General features: G+C 45.3%; 1 protein-coding gene across 1 annotated transcript; it reads right to left on the bottom strand.

The window, feature by feature from the left end:
* Positions 1-1,755: 1,755 nt before the first annotated feature.
* On the bottom strand, positions 1,756-20,844 carry LOC144159849 (uncharacterized). The gene is made up of 6 exons (XM_077691513.1): positions 20,804-20,844; positions 16,771-17,010; positions 14,226-14,306; positions 14,096-14,158; positions 5,686-5,746; positions 1,756-1,898 (listed from the first exon to the last, which is right to left on the bottom strand). The coding sequence occupies exons 1-6, from the start codon at positions 20,842-20,844 to the stop codon at positions 1,887-1,889; spliced, it is 498 nt and encodes a 165-aa protein (XP_077547639.1). The 3' UTR covers positions 1,756-1,886.
* Positions 20,845-21,104: the final 260 nt, after the last annotated feature.

The raw sequence follows: 21,104 nt of genomic DNA, 5'->3' as shown, positions 1-21,104 counted from the left end.
CAAAAATGTTTGCCTGTTGCAACAGGAAATGTAATGGCCGCACACATTTACTGTGGTTTGCACAACTCGAATAATAAGGCAGTTTGAGATACTTGATCCTGTCTAGTTTCCAACCGCCCTAATAAAGCAGGAACATAAACCTTAAATCAGCGACCGAACGCCAGCATTAAAGTTGGGATGTGCGCCTGCATGTACAATACTAACACATCCATGCCTCAACTATTTGCAATAAACAAACCAGAGGGCCTTGTTCTGAATTCATTCAAGTTTGTAAGATAGGTTCGCTTGATAAGGTTTCCAGATTATGCTGCAATACTCAGTAATAGGTCGTATATGGCTGCTGTATGCAGTGAGTTTTACATTGAGGTGCTCTGTAAAGTTTCTGATACAAAAAAAGCTAAGCCTATGCGCCTAGAGCAGACGCTATCAATACGAGCGGCCCATTTTAAACCAGATGACAGCGTAACATTAAAATATTTTGCAGCGTCAATTCAATACTTGTACTTATTTTCCACGAGAAGGTAAATAAAATTACGAGGCAATTTATTTTACATGTTCCGCACACCTAAAGCATTCAGGAAGTGTACAATTGTCCATCCTTACACACACCCACAGTAGCGACACTTTTCAGAACTATGGCACAGGCATAGTACTTACAACTGAACTGACATCTCTTACGATAAACCTGGCTATATGGCAATAAAAACCTTTGAAAATACATTTCACACAGTGCTTTTTAGCATTGTTACACGTATGATGAAATGGTTTTAAATACCTCATGTATGACAAAATGTTTTTAGTGTTTTTGTGACATGCATTTTTATTACAGCAATCACTTTATCAGGGGGCAATCTGCATGCAGGTGAGCAGACTGCCTGCAACATTCTTCACAAATGTAGTTATTTATGGTGGTGCACTGAATGTGCTTTGTGTGCGTTTTCTGATACTATGATCAAGACTTTTCGCTGCTATGCAAAGTTTCATGTTTAACAAGAGACCGTTTGTTAACAAATCTTTTTTGACAGACACTGCAACCATGACGCTTTTCATGTGTGTGCGATCTTTCATGCTTAACAAGGTTCCCCTTTGAAACAAAGCTTTTTTGACAGATGTTGCAGACATGAGGTCTTTCACCAGAGTGCAACCTTGCATGATCAATCAGGTGGCTTTGTTGAGTAAAGGTTTTCTGACAGATGCTACACATGTATGGTCTCTCCCCCGAGTGCACTCTTTCATGAGTGACCAGATGGATTTTTTGAGTAAAGCTTTTCTCACACATGCTACACCTGTAGGGCCTCTCCCCCGAGTGCACCCTTTTATGACTGACTAGGTGGCTTTGCTGACTAAACTTCCTGTGACATATGTCACACATGTAGGGCTTCTTGCCAGAGTGCACTCTTTCATGCTTAATCAGGTCGTCTCCTCTAATAAAGCCCTTCTGACAGGTGCTGCACTTGTAGAGCGTCTCACCAGAATGCACTCTTTCATGTTTAACCAGGTAGCGTTTCGCAGTAAAGCTCTTCTGACAGATGCTACACACATAGAGTGTCTCGCCAGCAGAGTGCAATCTTTGATGTTTAGCAAGGTAGCATTTTGTCGCAAAGCTCTTCTGACAGATGCTACACACATGGGGCTTCTTCCCTTCATGCAACTTTTCATGAATGGCCAAGCTGCATTTTTGAGTAAAGCTTTTCTGACAGATGCTACATACAAATGTGTTGCCAGTGTGCACTCTCAGATGGGTGTCGAGGCTGAATTTTTTACAGCGACATTTGTTTCGAACAGTCGAGATGCAGAGCATCGTAGCAGGAGTGGTTTTCTGGTTGTTTTGTTGACAGGACAGGCAAGAATGAAGCGTCCCATCAAATTGCATTTCTTTGCTGTCACTAGAAGAACCCCTGAATAAGCACAACCAGACACCATATCAGAAAAGAAACCATAGAAAAATAACGCAACAGGCTAAATGCCAACTACATTAGGAAAGGAAGCAGCTTTCTTGCCAAAAAAATGCATTGCATCCATGCGAACACCATCACAGAGCACACAGCAGAGAACGAAGGGGTGTGGAAAATTAGGATTCCAAATGTTTTTTCCACAGCATTTTTATTTAGGTCAAACATGCACAGGTAAAAGTGGAAGTGCACAGTTTTCTATTCTACTAATAAGACCAATTTGACCATCATAAGCCATGTCTGAAGAATGCCAACTAAGTATTCTAATCAAATAAGAGCTCCTAAAATGCATGGCCCTATGCAATCACACAATTAGGAATTCATTTACCACTATTTAAGTTAGTTATGAAAGGCTTAAAAATTTTGAAACTTCACTCACGCACAAAATGTAACAAAAATGTGCTGTTACAGAAATTCCAGGAATAATACGTGATCAGCACATTTTTTGCAACTCACAGTACAAGTAAGCTTATAGAAAACTTTAAACAAGCCTAATGCCCTAAAGTTGACAAGCACATGTGCTGCAAAACATTAATTTTCACCTGACTGCACTAAAACCCCTTAGTTCCTGTATTCATAGCATAAAATGGGGCAAACCTGAGTACACATATTCAGTGTGTTGACAATAAAGTCACAATTATAAAGATATCTTTCCGATTCATTATAAGGTAAAACCTGTGGCAAGTGCATGCGGAATGTACAACTGGACTGGCCAACTCAGCACTAGATCTCGACAAAATGGGGGACACCATAACATATACCAACCATGTTGCAAGACTTTCAGTTAATATAAATGCTGCGAGAAATGAAAAATCTCGCATGTTAGTGGAATTGGGAAACATAGTACATTGGACAAAATGAAGATTTTTGTTTTCACACAATTAATGCGAACATAACTTCAAGAAAACTCCAGAAAAAATATTGCGTTTTTTAGGTCCTGCCAGATTCAGAGCTCCTGTCATGGAAACTTCAACAACTCCACAAGGTCATTCAGAGAATCCCTTTGCTCTAAACAAGGCAGTATGATCTCTTTCAGCACTCCCTAAATAGCTTGAATCCCTTCCTGAAGAGCTTTCAAGAAAAAAAAGCAAGGTTGAGGTGGTAATATGCCTCTCTGTTAACCAGCCCATATAATTACCAGAAATGTTCAAAGCAGTGTACAGTACAAGCCTTATTAACTTGTTGGATTTTGACATGTTGCTCAACTTTCTTTTTTACTGTTTTGATGTAGCAGCCATCACAGTGGCATTGTTTAATTTCACATCTGATACATGGAGTTTAACTGACACTGATACTACGACAGTCGACCACAAGAATGGGAGGGCTTGTGCAAATATCAGTCAAAAAGTGTAGCCAAAGAAAGCTTCTGTAACAACTGCACCGCCACAAATACAAGTACCGACATGGAAAGAAACGTGCACACTGTAAGTGCAAATGCAGTGTCTGAGCAGCATGTCAGAAAAAACAGAACTAGAGAGGGTATCATTACCACCGAGTTTGAGGTGATTGCGCAGCTGCATCAGTAGAGCCTCCTGTACATGTGTAACCACGTATGCGTAACCACGTAAAGCATAAAAAAAGGAAAAAAGCCATTGGCGTATGAAAGAAATGTCACGTATTTCCGCAGTGTGCCAGCACATGCCAAGTAAGAGACATGATTGAAAAACAAAACGCTTTTTAAACATACAATCGATGACTTACACATACATCATGGACCAATTTGGAGGTGTTCGCAGGGGACATACATATATGCCAATGGCCCAGAAAGGGTTAAAAAAAAGGTTGTATACACCTTGAGTTTAGGATCGCTGCGCTGCCTGCTGCAGCTTATCTGTAGCATTTACGCGACGAGCGTTGTGTGGCTGATAGGGGCTCATGCAGTGTTTCAGGTCTCTTTCACTTCTATTTGCCTTTCCACACCCTAAACAACTTGTTACGGTGATGTCTGTAAGCAAATAGTACATTTAGCGCCCTTCAAAAAACAGCTGCGGCTTGATTGCAGCTTGGTAGAGTGCACGAACGCCAACAAAAGCTACCCAAGGAGGCAGTTCTGCGCGCTTCTTGGCCACTCTTACGTGCGTCGGCAACGGCAGCAGCATATCACCACTGTCACCTCCGAACACGCCAGGCACAAGCGAATTGTACAGTCACCTTGCTTAAAACTGATATTAGCACAGAGAGAGGTTGGTTTCGTTTTGCAACGCGGACAACAAATGTGGCTTTGTTTCGAATATGTACGTCATAGAAAAATATTTCGGGGATGTGATTACAATAACTTGTGCCTTTTATGAGAATACAACCCTTGCGAAAATGTTAATTCCATTAAAAGGCTGTGTGTTATTAGGCATGTGCCCACTCATGCCTTATGGCTAGAACCAAAATGGGTTATTGAAACCACAGAAAAATAAATGGTCTCCAAGTTCGAAGAAACAGTATAGCTTGTACTGGAACGAAAAAACCCAGTAAGCTTTGGAAATGCAAAAGAAGTTCATCTCAACTTAGGCCAGATAGGACTCACCAGACCAACTAGATGTGAAATGCACTGCTATTTCGCAAGACGCCGGGGGGAGGGCATCGCTTAATTGTCGTTGTTTTCAAATGCAGAGCAAAATCGAGGCAAGAACATTTTAGTAATCACATGTTCACTTTCCTTTTGTTTTTCGACTTCAACAAACGGCTGATAACTTGGTGAACGCATTTTTTGAAGAATACAGAGTACGCAGTCCACAAGTGATAAAAGGCAGTTGGAAGAGCGTGGTATATGATAAGGCCTCCTAATTTCAGTTTTTGCTAGAATCTGCAGGCTCCCTGTGTCATATGATAATGTTTCAAAGAAGAGTTTGGTCGCTGATGCAGATTTCCCTATACGCCCGTTTCCGCGCAGCTCACATGTCACATGAGCATAACATGAATTTTTGCGAGCGCTCACCTCACAAAAAGATGACCCAGCATAAATTTTTTGACGTGCTGACTCGCGAACATAATTTTGCATTATCCGTCGTACTTCTTTTACAGACTCTTCGAGAAATTTATGCCATATAGGCTTGCCCAGGGTAGTGATCAATACCTGAGGTATGATACTGGCAAGCATAACTGGCTTGGTGTCAGGTATGAGTGCTCCGCTAGATTATGTAAGCACACATGCAAAACCGATTTGCATCGCAGTGTATAGCCATAGCATGGCCATCTGAAGAAACGCTGCTTACGGAGACACTGTTAGTAAATTTCAGGGCAGTGGAATTACAACCAGCTCCATGCATATGCCAGTTCCGCCACGCCAGCCTGTGACACACGTGGCTCTTATACAGACAACATGTACCACACTAAGACTGCATCAGAAACATTTAGACTCTCGTAAATGCACCACATTTGCAAACACAGTGACTGCTCCACATAAATGAGCATTCCCAATGCATACAAGCAGTAAATCTGCCGTGAACGTGACGCAAGAGCAGCGGCGATGATGGGGAGCAGGCCGGAGCCTGCTGCGGCTGCTTTCTAAATGGGCCGCTAGGGGGATTTCAGTGGCGCGCTCAAGGCATATAGGGGAATGCAAATTACATCAGTGTGGCCCCTTTAAAGAGCCAGATCAGTTTGGAAAATGGGTTTACAGTATCCAATACAGGATTAAAAAAACAGTCTGTGTGAGCCCTGAGGCTACTAACTTTACCCCGACGCTAAGTAACATCCCTCTGCAGACTATGGGATCATGACGGAATCGAAATCAACTCACCTCGTGCTGCCAGCAAGGGGCCAGCAGGAGCAGGTGTGAGGACCAGCATCCACTGCGATCTCTGCAAAATAACATGAAGCAAAAAATACTTTAAGGACGCAGCTTTGGGCATCTCCACATTCAGAACTGAAAAAATGAAAGCTCACAACATCTAAAGGCACAGTACTATACCATCCTCACACGGGTTGTTTACTTAAATGCAGTACACTTCGTTGACTCCAAATCAGAACTGGTGATGCCTATGGAATTATCTGGTCGCTACAGCAACATTTAATTAAGAACCCTGAAAGAATAAATACCATGCGATGCCCAAGGTGGCCACAAATACAGCAGTGGCACAAGCTCTTGCGATATCATTGGGCAATGTACAAGATTTAGAGGTTCATGCACACACACTAGGGCGTGTGTAAATGTTTTTTCTTAAAAAAAACTTTCACACTATCATTAACAGGCACATGTGACAGACTGCCGCTTTTTTTTTATTTTCGGAGTTCAAACCAGTTTTGGTTTCGGTTGTCTTAAACAAAGTCATGGCTTCCAACAATATCTCTGATCACGTATTAGCTGTACTTCAGAGGTCGGCATGACCCGCTATTGCCATGTCAACCACAGAAATCAACTATAGCAACTTCCTAGCACCGCCTCTAGCGGCAAAGTATCTTTCCATGCACTGGCAAAGGCTACGCCAAGGTGTACATATTGGCTGATCGCCCTATGCGCCATCAGAGATGCTTACACACCCACTGCACTCAAAATTTCAACCTCTTGAAAATGTTATTTTCGTATAGTCTCCCTAAAAATACTGCAAGAAACAAAATAATGCAGCTGAAATACGTGTATCGGTGGCAGATTTTGAAACCGAAATTCCGCCCAGGCAGAAGAAACGTGGCAGCTGGCCCAGCCGGCAAACCAGTGGCCGCATGTGGCCAGCCAGCCTGAGTCAACCTGCATGCAACACTTCACCCTCGCCGCAGCCCTTGAAGGAGAACGCCCAACGGAGCTTGACCGGTTCTCCTCGACATAAAAAAAAGCACGACCGGTCGCAGTGTCACTTTTGTTTCATGGCTGTTTGCACGATCTGCCTGTCGAGGAAAGAGGAAGACAACTGGTGTAGATAACGCACTATCACCATCATTATCTAAAAGAAGACGAAGTGGAATTAAAGGCGTTTTGAGCAGTGTCACGGCCCTGGGGCCAGTTCCTCAACATTTGGTGCCAAAACCCAGGAGGAATGGCGCAGCGGACTCCAGATGATGGCGCACCAAGACTTCAAAACACGCGGGGACTGGGAAGCATTTTAATCCCCAGATGCAGGAGGTGTTGCCTTCGGACGGCGCCTGCCATGGCCGGCTGCTTGACGCTACACACCAACCATTTGAAACTTGGACACATGGATGCCCTGGCATGACTGCAGCGACTCAAGTAAGCCCTCCGGGCACAGATTTTGAACCTCGCCAACACAGCAGACTGCGCCTTGGAACAACCATCTGCAAAAATGAGTATGCTGAAATTGCTTTGTGAATCATCTGCACAGCAAAAACAAATCATCCTCGCACAGCTTGATAATCAGATAAGAAATTTATTGGATTTGTAAGACTACACAAAGAAATATGAAGAATTGTACTTATTTATGTCTCGGAGTAGTTCTTTGGACTAATCTGTTGCTTCAAGAAAAATTATCAAAAGGTGGCTATGTCAGCAAAGTGGCGACAAACCCAAAAAAAAGGAAAGGTATCATGGAGAACTCATGAGATCACTCCGAAGGTTGCCTTTTTCCAAACGTCATGGAGCCCACTACTGATCTATCCAGTTTCCTGTCATATTCCAGTAGCCTTAGCCAAAAAAGTGCTAATAGAACCATCTGAGACGACCACCCAACTATCCCTATGTGATGTCGACACTGCCTCTTCTGTTCTGCTGGGGTCACAAAGTCAGTTCACACCACGGCAAAACAAAGGATTCGATAGACTTCCAGCAGGGTTTCTAGAGCAAGTGACTGAAGAGAACGATCATGCAGTTATGCCTCCTGTGGGTTTAATGGGCGCCATCATGAACACCATTAAATCGTGATAAAACACCGAAGCTTAGGCACAGAACCGCAATACAACATCTTACCGAACAACCTGAGGCACAAAAACAACCTACAGGACATTTCCAACTACACAGAGGCCATTTCGCGCAAAGGAGCTTTGTGTCAACTAGTGCCCCCCTTACCGACAGAAATAAAAACCGAATGATGAAGTTCAGTCAGACCTACAGCCTAATACACGTGGACCAAAGACAGCCCGCTATTTCACTCTTACCCCCAAAACAGAATTCTGTTGAACTTTCGTTGCCAGTATTGAACAAGACTATGACTAGGAAGCGGCACTACTCCCCGAAGCACTGATGGAAAAGGAAGCGGCAGATTAATGAAGACCAACCAATAGGCTCAAAGAATCGCAACCAGCATGTTGGATTTGCAGTCATTAATTTTGTGGCATTGCATAGGAAACATTGTCGCGGGCAGAGGATGTTGAGAAAAGAGGAAGACAACTGGTGTAGATAGTGCACTATCACCATCATTAGTTAGAAGATGAGGTAGAACTAAAGGGAATTGGGTGGTGCCATGGCCCTAGGTCCATCAGCAAAGTGCAAGTTTTTAGGACGGCACTTGCAATTACTATCACGTTGGTCAGCGCCACCCTGTTCACACCAATATACCTGCAGACCGCACGCGCCTGAGGGAATGGACCCACTGGTCAGCTGCTGCTGTGCGCTATTCTTGACACCAACTGCCAGCGCACATCCATTCGCCGCAAAGTTTTGGGCGCCTTGGCCTGTCCCATCAAGGGAGCTAAGCGGCTCTCCCCTATCACGTTTGGCAACACCTGTCCAGCGGAAACTTTGCTGTGCAAATGTAGTCTCGGTGACACTGAAGAGTCAGCATGACGACCAGGCCGTAACAATCGATGCTGTAGAAGCGTCAGAAAGCTGCGTCGTTACAAATCCGCCTATCCACGTCAAGGTTCTCCAATCGCTGGAATCCTGCGGTCTCGACATGTACTCGCAGGACTGAATTAGCGTCTTGATCTGCGCTGACTGTTACTGGAAGGTCTCGTCTGGAAGAGTCTGGCGTTTGACTCCCTATCTTGTTGCCTCCGAAACAGAGTTCAGTTGTATGGTGCAGGGCACCAGTGCTGTCAGCAACAGAACTGCAACTGCGGCCGGATCTACTTCAAGGCCAGGTAGCAGGGCCTCAAAGCCTTCTACATAGACAGCTAGGGATGTCATGGCCGGTGACTGAAGACCGCACGGACATCCTCTAACAAGTTTCGGCTGTTCCACCCAACGGCTGCCGCGTCCTCCACAGGGGCGGAACCGGCCAAGCAAATCAAAATGTTCCCCAGCCAGAGAAGGTATTCCGGAGAGTTGTGGGCAGATGCGCTCGACACAAAGTTGAGATCCAAGAAGTCAGACACCACCCACGTTTGCGACATCGTCGAATGTTATGCCCGGGTCCCTGGAGACCAAGGACACTGTGTGCCCTTCGCCGGCTCTCGGTAGTGCTGCACGCCAGCCTCAAGTACACAATTGTTCTAATTCACTGCCGACAGCACTGAGGAGGTCAGCATGTAAGCCAGTAGGCAAGAGAATCCCATGCAGAAATTGCAGCTAAATGAGTATGCGTCAGGAACAGCTGATGGTGACATCACGCCTCGAACGCCGGCACGCAGAGCACGGGGCACGAGAAGCATCATGCCTTCAAAGCATAACAATTTGCCCACGGACAGCAGCATGGCCCCACCAGTCCTCTTCCCAGCCGCTGCGTCAGAGAACTTCCTTCACCTTTTGTCGCTCGGGTCTTCCATCAGACATCATTCATATGGCACAGCCGATGCCCAAGCCCAAGATGCCGCAAGCGGTGTTTGCAGCAGCGATTAAGTCAACCGCCATCCTGCTGTTTCATGTGATGTCATACATGAATGCCTCGTCCCTCCAGTGCAGCACCACAAGCGAGGCACCAGCACCAAGTTCTCTGCAATAAATTTTGCTTTGTTATTTTAACTCTGGGAATGCCCAAGTACGTGCAACGGAGGTTGACTTTGGGGCCACCTCTACAAGTACTTTTCCGTGCCTTAGGCTTCTGCACTTTCGTCACTGAGCTCTCACTGAACTGTAGTCGAACCACTGCCTCTGACTGTCTGTTTGTACATCCCACACTAGTTCATTTTTGTGATCGGCTACTGCCTACCAGCTAATTCCTCTCACTGAACCTGTGCAACTCGGCAGCGGGAGGAGTGTGCTGATTGTAATAAAGAAGCCACTGGCACGCGAACGAGGGCACAGGCCCAGCTCACGTCGCCCGCTCCGGCAGTTGCCTGTGACCAGCCCAGTGAACGGTCGACCGGCTGTCGGGCTCCCTTCTTGCATTGCTATCAGCGACACTGCCGGCAGGTGCAGCATCGCCTGCAACAGAGCTATTTTAAATGCTTCTAATTAATTAACCACACATTTCATGGGGCTACGAGTCATATCCTAGTTGGTTTTGCAGTATGTACTATACGCTCAAAGTAAATTTGGCCGAGGTAAAATTTGAGTGCAGTTGGTCTTTAAGCAGGAGGCATTTCTTGCGCACCTTCTGAACTCGCCTGTGCCCTCCTTGTACTAGCCACAGGGTCATAAAAGGGGCATTTACACAATGCCAACAGTCAACCCATTCAGAAAAAAAACTCCCATAATTCAAACCTGCAAAGCAAAATTTATTTGCGTAGTCTTTTCATACGACTAAGCTACAGCTGATGCGGAGCCACTAAGAAATAATGCATACAGGGTGTTTCAGAAGACCCAGCAATTTTTAAAAAATAGGGTTGCAGAGGTAAAATTGTTTTTCTTATGCAAGGTGGTCAGAGGCCGTGGCAAATGCAATAAAATAATGAGTTGCAATTGCTCTTTAGGGAAACATTTAACTAGCACTTGTTAACTTTTTAATAATTGCAGTTAGGCATGCAATTGTCATGTGGTAATTCTAGAGGATCATATGTCAACCCAATATCCAACACTGGATTTGCGAAAATGCAACCACCCACAGAGGCATGGGCTAAGGACTTCTGTCCCCAGAACGTGCACATCTAGAGCTCGGCAGCTGCAAAGCACTGCAAAACCATGCCTACGTGCTTACTTCTGTTAACATCTAGCCCCTGTCTAGCACAGCTGTTTACTTCTAGCCCCTGTATGCATTCTTCGCTTGCATTCCTTTAACAGAAAACTGGGTAGGAAGGAGGGCATGGCGGGGTAGCAGCCGAGGTGTGGAAAAGAGAGGAGACAGTGCTGTTGGCCCCGGCAGACTAATGGGGCCACAGAATTAGAAAGAAGGTATGAAGGTGGAGAACATGAGGCGTTAATGCTCGTCACTGCGTTAAGGCAAGGCAAGGAGGCAGCCGAGAGCGCAGTGTACAAACTGTGGCGTTGGCATTTCAATGTACCCGCTCGCAAAAAAAGGAGTGTGAAGGCACAACATAGCAGCAACGGAAATGCAGAGGAGGAGGAAGGGGTGTGGCATTGGGCGCCGACTGGTCATGCTACCAATTGTGTACACCATCAGATGGCAAGAAAACACAGTTTTGTGCACTCCTTTTGACTGTGCCTCAGTCAATCGTGTCTTGTTTCGTGAGTTTGTGGAACCCAATGAAACTGAAACAGCTTCGCTCTGTACTCTGCCATCATATAAATGGCTTGGACCAATTTTTTGGTTCCGCACAACAGTGGCATGCCGAATTACACGTGCGATATCTTCGTTCACATCACAGAGCATTGTGTCCCTCCTACACGTATATGGGAGAGTAGTTTGATACTGTACAGCTGCTGCTTTTTCCCTGTACAGTGGCACCTTCCCTCGTAGGTATAAATGCCTACGCCAGGGTTGCATTGCCTCACACCATGGTAAGTTGCTAAAGCATTCCGTTTGTCTGCTGGGATTTTTAAGTGCTTTAAATGTAGTACTTCTAAGCCAGCACAAGTTAACTTGCTTAGAACAGATGTCAACTAGATGCCATAGATATCACAGAATAGAAGTCAACTAGCATAGATACATTTGATAGTAAAAATAAATTAAAACCCTCTATTTCTGTAAACTTGGAATAGAAAACGCCCAAACAATGATGTGTTTGTGAGATGGCGTTAGGGTTTCCTTAAATTTAGCACACACAAAAATGCTACTTTAATGTAACTGGTCAGTCAAATTTTCGGCCTAACTAGACACTTAAATTTTACTAGGCCGATAGGAACATTTAGATGGGCTTGTAAAACTTTTCGTATTGGCACACATGCTTGTTAAGCTTGTGGGTCACGATTAATAAGTCCCATAGGAACGTCATTAGGCGAGTCCCCTTAAGGCGAAAGAAAGCCTTAGGTGTCTCATCATATGCAAAAAGTGACCATCGGCGTCAACACGAATGATACCAAAATAACTTCCAAGGCAAAGAGAGAAGGAATAAATTAACACATTTGGGTTCGTGCGGGACTTCAACCAGGGTCTTTAGAGCAGGAGCCAAGTGCATTGGCACTGCACAAACACAACATGGTGCCAGAGAAGGAATAAGAATTAGCCTGGTGCACGCAGAGGAGAGCGCTGACTCTGGGAAAGCTGCAGCATAAGTTATGGTCAGTTCGCCCGTGAGATCAATTGACATCAAAAGATGAAGAAACAAAAGCAAAGAAAGAGATGCAAACACAGTGCACCATTAAAGAAGTCTTTGATAACCACTAGCCGTTCGTCTTCGAAGCATTTAAACCAACTTACAGCTTCCAAGGAATTTCTATATAACGTTTTTACTGCACTCTCTGAACAATTTATATCTTGCAGCTAGAGTCCTACAAATTTTGAATAGACCACTGCCTCTGCATGTATATCAATAGAAAAACTTGCATTCCCATTACCTGCATTAATTGTAAAACAGTGAAACAAAGCTTAAACAAAGACAGTAAAAGACAAAGACACGAGCGCCGACTATCAACTGAGCAATATTTATTGCTTGTGGAAATATAAAGAGAAAAATATAATGACGTCACACTCATTCGTGAAAAAAAAAAGAAATGTACAAAATGCAGGCGCATCTGCTATGCCGTGCTCACTCCAATCACATGCTGAAGTACCCAAGTTCCTTCTTATACAAGGCTACCAAAGGGGTCCTCACGCAATCTTCGCCTTGCTCAGCTGTCTGCCACAGCTCGTAGATTTCGCGTGCGCGTGTATCACGAAACCTTTTGAGCACCTTAATGTCTTCCAAACGTGGGGAGCACTTACAGGCCTTCCAGTGCATTGCCAGGTTGCTTCCTGTGCTGACTTTGAGGGAGTATGCATGCTCTTTTAGACGCTCGTTCTAATGAGGATGGCTCAGCAGATGCGCCTGCATTTTTGTACATTTGTTTGTGTTTCTGTAGTTACGCACGGGTGTGACGTCATTGTATTTTCTCCGTTATATTTCCGCAAGCAATAAACATTGCACAGTTGATAGTCAGTGCTTGTGTCTGTGTCTGCTTTTACTGTCTTCGTTTAAGTGCTCTTTCACTGTTTCATGATGAAACAGCTAGCCCAAACCCAAACGTTAGCTACATTAATTGATTGATTGTGGAGTTTCACATGCCGAAGATACACCTAGGCCATGAGGTGTGCCTCAGGGGAAGGCTCCAGATTATTAGTGACCACCTGGGAGCTACAATGGGCGCCAAAATCTTGATACCTGGATGCTTTTGTTTTTGACCTCCATCAGAACCTCCGTTTATTACTGTAGAGGCAATCTGGTGAAACTCAATGAACATACTACCTTTGTGCACCACATAGAACTAACACACTTTTTTCTGTAGAGAAAAAGAAAACATCAGGCGAAAGTTTAAGTTCTTCCTGAGCATCCTTTCATAAGATGAAATGGAAACTCAGAAGTAACACATGACAAATACACACAGACACAGATTGTACAGTCCAGCCAGTCTTTGCAAATTCTGCACTGGGAAGTTGAATTCTTTTATCATTACTGCAAAGAAAGCAGAACTACACTTTGTGTTAAATACACCAAGACCACCGCCCTGCTGTAAGACACTAAAAACATCTACAAAAATGAAAATGTCTGCTGATAGCATGTGAACTGTCATTTCTGGCCTGAGATGCCTACAAAATGTGCCTTCTAAATCACAGCATATTAGCTAGGCCAGTTGAGGTGTTTACCAACAGACTGTTTCTTATATCACGCAAAATCGACATGCTTAGTGTAATTTGAATTCAATACACTAATTAAACTCATGGCAATTACAACACTATGCACAAACTGCACAGAAGTGGCTCATAATGCGTTTGGTAAGAATTGCTTTCTTCAGTTGCGTTGGCCGCTCATACCAGAAAGCTCTTATGAATAAAGGAATGCCACATTCTAACCTGGAAATTCTTCTTCCGTTTGGGAGCTCACACTCTTGGTTAGCCAAAGAGCACACTGTGAACCTAAAAAAAAATAAATTTGTTACCATAAATGCATGCTGACTAAAACTAAGAAAAATCGAGGTCGTACTTGTGGAACTGGTGATAATTGTCGCCTGTGTTCCTTGGCTCCAAAACACATAGCTGTTGCGGGCTCCATCCGTGGGCATTGCTGTAATGGAGCCCCCCAAAATCAATGATGTTGCAAGTGGTGCACTCGTCAGCATTTTAGTGCCTTCTGGAAGAGAAGAAAAAGCACAACCACCAGTCAACATTTTAACAATCACACCATATGTTCGGGACTAGAGATTTGCTTCGCAATTCAAACTTTGTGTCACTTGATTCATGTTAAAGGGAAGCTAAAGTGTAGAAACAAGTTTTCCGCTATTAGCCTATTGCATGAATGCAAATATATCACTCATGGCAAAAGCAGTTGCTTATTTAAGCAGAAAATGCTAAAAGCATTAAAACAGGTATCACCCCTGCATTGACTTTTCCGCACCACGATATTTGTGACGCCATGAATCTTCAAATGTTGAAGCGTGGATTGACGCAGCTGCCCTCAATGGTTTTTCGAAACAAACACATGACATGAAACAAAACAAAATTTCTCAAGCACAGCGCAAGCGTTCTTTTCAGACAAACACTTCAGCAAGCTGCATTATTCTCATGCATAAATACACAAGATTCGTGACGTCAGAAATCACAGTACAGGAAAATGAATGCAGGGGCAATACCTCTTCTGAAGCTTTTGGTATTTTCCGCAAAAAAAAGGAAACTACCGTTGCCATGAATGGTATATTTGCATTCATGGCACTGTAATCAAGATACAACCAAATTTGTTTCTACGCTTTGGTATCCCATTACTATTATGTACTTTAAAAGCGGGTTTATGCACTTATACTTCAGTGTGCCACATTACATTTTGAGCATGGTGGTAAGTTGGTTTTGATAAAAGCGGAAAAACGTGTGCAAAGAAACTGACACAAAGAAAATGCTAGGGGTGTGCGAATATTCCAAATTTCGAATACGAATAAAATATTCTTAGCCAAAACGTACATGATTAAAAAAATGCATATTCGGAAATGCCAGACTTTTATCGGACACATCCAATTTATCCAGAAAAGTTTAGCAAGAAATGTATTATATGCGTTCTATGCATTCTCCTAAGCATACGTGTAATTTATTCTAAGGCGCTAGACTTTTTCCCAGGAAAATGCACCAAAACTCTTATGCACCTTGGAACCAAGTACCAACGAAACAGCAGCAGTACTTGCTTAACGTGATCAACGTAACAGTGCAACCATGAACACATGTTTGCACAAGCAAAGCATCAAGAATGTGCAGCCCGCACAACAAATGAACTGGAACAAATGCCACCCGTGTTTATCGTTTTGCTCCAAACGAAAACACCGTGCATCCACACATATACACATGCCCCAACAACAACAAAAAACGTCGAATGAAACATGTCATCTGCAAGGTGCAAAGGTCGTGTGAGTGCAGTGTAGGAGCTTGCTGAGACCTTCCCAGTGCTTGTCCTGTCAGTAAACGATAAAGTATGCTTGCTGATAGAAGAGCCTCTGCTTCACCCAGATGAAGGAAAGGGCAACTACGATAGTGCTGTGCAGTGTGGCCATTTCAGCAGATAAAATGACTGCTGCTCTATGACGGCCTCGCAGTGAAAAAAGGGCAGCTAGGATAGTACCGTGCAGTGTGCCCACAACAATTAAAAAGATTGCCACTCTGTGACGGCCTTGCACCAATCATAGTTATTTTTCTGAGTTTCACGCGCGTGAATTTGAAAGGGCGTCCCCAATGTGTGGTCTGCCATAGACCAGATTTACATGGCTGCACTGCACAGAAGTGCACCGTAGAAAGCTAGTGCAGTGGTAAGAACGCGTCCAAGCCTGTGGATGCTGTGGCTTCACTGCCACTTCCAACTGCACCGAGCTCCTAACATGACTTCGAGAGTCAGAAAAGCTGGGTGTGCTGCGATTCTGTTGCAGCCATGCAAATGCGACCACACAGTATGTTGCAACCTGTGGGTGGAGCCAGCCATCATAAAAGAACACTAAAGCAATTCCTTGCATTTGTACATGGCTTGTACTGTCAAAACTAGTGAGCTTTTCATCTTTTTTGTTTCACACAGACGCTTAGGTGCTTGAGAGCACATAATTTCTGATAATTAAGAGGAAACATGAAGCCGTACGAACTATCCAGCCACTTTCCAGCTATTTCTCTCCGACATCACTGAAACTAGTTCGCGCAATAGGCAGCCACTAACTTAAGCCCCGAGAAGAAACATGACTGTGTGACTGTAGTGGGGCCTCTAGTTCTGCTTGGTTATATCAACTGAATGATAACATGCAGTTAACACACTAATAACCATGTTTTTATAGCTGGCCTACATTATGTCCTTTCTGATGATGTTTCTGTTACGCTACAATCGTGCAGAACTCAGTGAGAGGAATGCCGGACGCACACACAGGACGAAGTGTATTTACAACATATTCAGCCACTCAAAGAAAATGACGGTAACTCAAAAAGAAATGTTCACAAAGCGGGTTCAGTTAGCTTTCCGCAGCACTGGCTGGCACTAGGCCCGCAAAGCAGTTACGTTAAGCACAGCTCACAGGTACGTCTTGTTGGAGCGCAGTGGTCGTCGAGGGTGAGGGTCGCAGAACTTGGCCGGCCGCTTCACGGACAGGTCACCAGCGAGCTGGTGAGAGACGCTCCGGAACACCGCCGCGACCAAGCAGGCCAGGCCCGGAAGTCGTGGCCAGGACTCAGCAAACCGGCGGTCCGAGCAGGAGCATGGGGTCGCTGACGCACCACGAACGTCGGTCTCACAGCAGCAGGAACCGTGGCTCGAGCTGGAATAGAACGACGTGGCAGTGCCTTGTGATCACTCGTGCCCGAGCCGCACCCAAACGGCAGCTAGCCTTGGTGACCGATGGCGACGGTCTTGCAACGGACGGCACGATGACCGGACGTCTGACGTGGGAATGCCCAATCCAACCGTGCCCTGCCTCGGTCGCCCTGCGCTTCCCGGGTTCGCAGCTTTTGCTCGCAGCGGCCGCTTGGTGTCTCACCCGATGTGAAATCTTGTTCCACTATTTTGACCGTGCCCCCTCCGAGCCACTCATCACAGTTTCATCACCGTAGCACAATTTAAAACTTTTACAACATTTGTTGTGTTTTTCTGGTAAACAAGCATCTATCATGGCTCCAATTCAGCTGAGGGTATCACAAAAGGCCAGTCCTTTCAAATGAAACCAAGTTGTACTTCATGGCGTTAAAGGCCAACTGCACGGGAAATTTCGACCACGCGAAATCACTGTTCCTGCATAGCATGACTAAAAAGACCGCGACGTACGAAGTATGACGCCTAAAATGTGTGTAATTACGCCGCAAAAACTGGGCAAAACGCGGCCATTACAGGCAGGCGGAAGTGACGTATCAGCCGTCGGCGCGAGCGGCCAGACGGCCTGGCCTGACGGCGCGAGCTGTGCGGACCGGCCGATGCGGCCGGCTCGGCCAACCAGGAGGAGAGTGTGAGCGCACGCGTGCAGGGGTGTGGGAGGCGCGCGGAAAAGCGAGCGCTTGTCCCGCAAACGCAACACTATTCGTGCGCTCCAACAGCATCACACCGCTTTGGCATGATGTCGCGACGACACTCGAAAAGGAGAGAACCGTACGGTTAACGAAGCCTCTTCGGAACCATGAAAGCGTGTCGTCCCGGCGCGAAATACCAGTTTCCTGAATTTTCCCGCTGCGAGGAAGGCCAATCGGCATGGACGGCTGGCATGTCACTTCCGCTAAATGGCTGTTTGCGCGACACGCCGGCAGGTGCTTTGTCATCTGCAAGGGCATTATTTTGAGTGCCTGAAACTGAATAACCACGCATTGCACAGAGCTACCGGTCGCGTCGCAGTAGTTCTCATGGCACCTACTACACATTTCGAAGGCATTTAGCCAGGGTGAAACTTGAGAGCAATTTGCCTTTAAAGGGGTCCTGAAATGCTCTCCACCAATAAATGCATCTACATATAACAAAATAAAGCAATGTAATTACTTCCTTCAAGAAATCTCATCAAACAATGACTATTGCTGAGAAATTACAATTCAAAAACATAGTGTCACTGCCGCGCGTTTTCTACTCTCTCACTGTTGATGGCGCAGAGCGTTTCCTTCAATGATGCTTCGCCCCTCAAAGGTGACATTTTGAACTATTTGTGTTTCTGCACACCCTTGACAGCACGCAGCAGTGGTTCCTATTGGCAGTACAGCCCGTCGAAAAGACAGTTTATAGTGGTAGAGAACTGATGATCACAAATGCACTGGTTAAGAATGCTTCTCAGCCACACGGGGAGGACAGTACATCTTGTTCTCTTTCATGTAGCATGCACAGTTTATTCGAAAAGTGCTGTCTCACATGTGCTCCCCTGGTGGCGAAACTTGTTTTGCAGTTTAGCAATAATTCCAACTGGCGACATGTCGAAAAGATATTAAGATTCGTGGTGAAAAACAGCACAAGGAACGCAGCGACAAAAAGGAAGAGTGGACGACGCATCGGCGCTGTGTATCGTCCACTCTTCATTTTTGTCCCTGTGTTCCTTGCGCTGTTTTTCACCATGAATCTTAATCTGCACCAACTAGCCCAACTTGCCATCTTACTTCAAAAATATTTTTTCGTGGCAGACAACCCCTGCAGGAAATGTACGGTTTGGACCACTCATCAGCCGCAATGAACGGCCTTCCTGGGAAGGCACAGTGCAAACAAGCAGCACACTCAAGCAAGGTGCACGTGTGTTTTGACAATGTGCAGCCATGTCTTGTAACGAGAAACATGGTAATCGAGTAAAAAAGGTAAATATAGCTGAACACGATAGCCGGTAAGCGTATTGCAGGAAGTGCTACTTAACCATAGGTGCCGCTGCAACTTGCCGATACTGAGCAGACGATGCTTCTTTTAGCCAGAAGTGCACAAAAAAAAAGCCATCCAATAGCAGGATTTCTGCTTCGTTACGCACATGAATTTAAATATGAGGAATCCAAAAACACACAGGAAAGGGTTGGAAAGGGGCGACAAACTTTGCAATGAAAACGTGAGCTTTGCGCTGCACATAAAAAAGTTATACTTGGCACAGATGACGTTGAACACCCAACCTAATGACTGCGCTTGTTAATTTAGCACTTGAAATCCTGTTCAGGACCCTCTTAAAGACTTCCGAACTTTTTCCACCAATTCTGACAGGACTGACTTGCATGCGGTTAAGTAGGAATTGTGTTGCTCAAAGGAAATTTGACGTGATGATTGTACCCTTCTACAGACGATGCGGATGTAAGCGATTCGAGCCCTAGTTCCTGTTTTTGTGGGAGTGTAAATTCTTGGGAATTCTCCTTAATACAGTGCACAACATGGTGGTGCAAAAGTGATATTGGCCCCTTTCATCAATTTTCCGAGATCACTGCTGTCCAGGGAGGAGTTATTCATTGATCACTTGGGGCCTGGCAAGCCAAAACACAAACGTCGTCTATGCACTTACAAAACACAAGATCTGCCCCAAACATTTCCCACTCTTGCAGCTGTGCTTTAATACAGCAGCCAGTGAACCTACAGCCCCGTCATCTTCTGTGGTGTCTGGAGTTGCCTCAGGTGGGACTGTACAGAGGTCAGAACTGTTAAAGGGACCCTGCAGCACTTACCATCTACTACTCAGAATGTATTCTTGGGCAAAGTCTATTGTCCCAGCAATCTCCTACCGCAATAATTATAAAAATCCTTTCACTATCAAAGAAACTACGCACAATGAGAAATCGCGCATAATTGTTCTCTCTCAACTCGATTGCGGACAACGCGACGAAAGCCGCGCACTTTCTCCCGGAGAGGGGGGCGGCTCGCGGCCTTAGATATATCACAGGCCGGGGAGTTTCCTCTTTTTCTCAGCAACGTGGAGCAGCCTATTTCCAGTCTGGTACCACAAAAAAAGCAGGCATGGCTGCCTGCTCGCAAGGGTGCACTCAGGCTGGTAGGGCGTTTTTTTGAAGCAATAGCCGTTTGTTGTCGAGTCATCTCGTTGAAAGTTCGTCACTCAAACTCCACGCGCACTCAAAAAATGAAAAAAATGCCAAAACTGTGCATACAGGTTCAGGCATGGATGAGGTTGATACACAGCACCGACGACGGCGGATCGTTATAGGAAAAGCGAGAAATAAGCCGTGAAGTTGACCAGTGACAGCCAATAGGGCAGCCATGGCCGCAACGACATCATTTAGGCCATGCCAGGGGTGCATAATGATGAAAACTGAACGGAGCGCGGTTGATTTTTCTGAATCTTTCAGTGCACGTGTAAAATCTGGCTCAGGTATTCCTGGCAGTGTAATCTAAACGTCGAACAGGTTTACTTGCACTACTCAAAGAGGGGTCCCTTGAATGTAAAAACGCACGGTCGTCGGCCGATACATTTAGCACAGCCTGTTGATAGTTGCCCGTGTCACCAGCGAGATTAGGGGACAGTGCTGCAACAGTGAGGCATGTGAAATCTTTTGTTTGATTTACTTCTTTACTTGTCAGGCAGCGTACGTTGCAGTCATGTTTCTGGGTGTGAAAAAGCAAGCTAATGCGTGAATACTACTGCCAGTGACTACTCTCTTAAAACTGACTTGCAAACTGTCAGGCCACACGAGTCCTCGGCATTTCGCATGTTTCCGCATGCGTGCATGAACTTCCCGGCACTGATAATGGAAGTCTGTGCCAAAAAACCGCGCCAAATGCACGATCAAAACTTTATTGGGTATCGTCTGACAATAATTTCAAAAATATGCGTTGGCCGTGCCTGTCACCATGAAGGCCTCTATGTCGAACCTTGCCTCCCGACCCATGAAAGCATCTGCAATAACTCACATGCCAGCTGCTGCAGTGCCGTCCACTGATCTCACTGGTAACTCCAGTGGCTACCAGCAG

The sequence above is a fragment of the Haemaphysalis longicornis genome, unplaced genomic scaffold, assembly GCF_048455015.1.
Source record: "Haemaphysalis longicornis isolate Haplotype H1 unplaced genomic scaffold, Haemaphysalis longicornis Haplotype H1 scaffold_10, whole genome shotgun sequence".
NCBI classification, from domain to species: Eukaryota; Metazoa; Arthropoda; class Arachnida; order Ixodida; family Ixodidae; genus Haemaphysalis; species Haemaphysalis longicornis.
Note: the sequence above shows the minus strand (reverse complement) of the source record. Positions and strands in the feature narration are given on the sequence as shown.

Excerpts from the sequence above, each read along its gene's own strand:
- LOC144159849 (XM_077691513.1), bottom strand. The coding sequence starts at position 20,844 with ATGCGAAATGCCGAGGACTCGTGTGGCCTGACAGTTTGCAA. Across the intron at positions 17,011-20,803 it reads TGTGGCCTGACAGTTTGCAA|CTCGAGCCACGGTTCCTGCT; the intron begins GTCAGTTTTAAG and ends GTTCTATTCCAG. Across the intron at positions 5,747-14,095 it reads AACGGAAGAAGAATTTCCAG|AGATCGCAGTGGATGCTGGT; the intron begins GTTAGAATGTGG and ends GTTATTTTGCAG.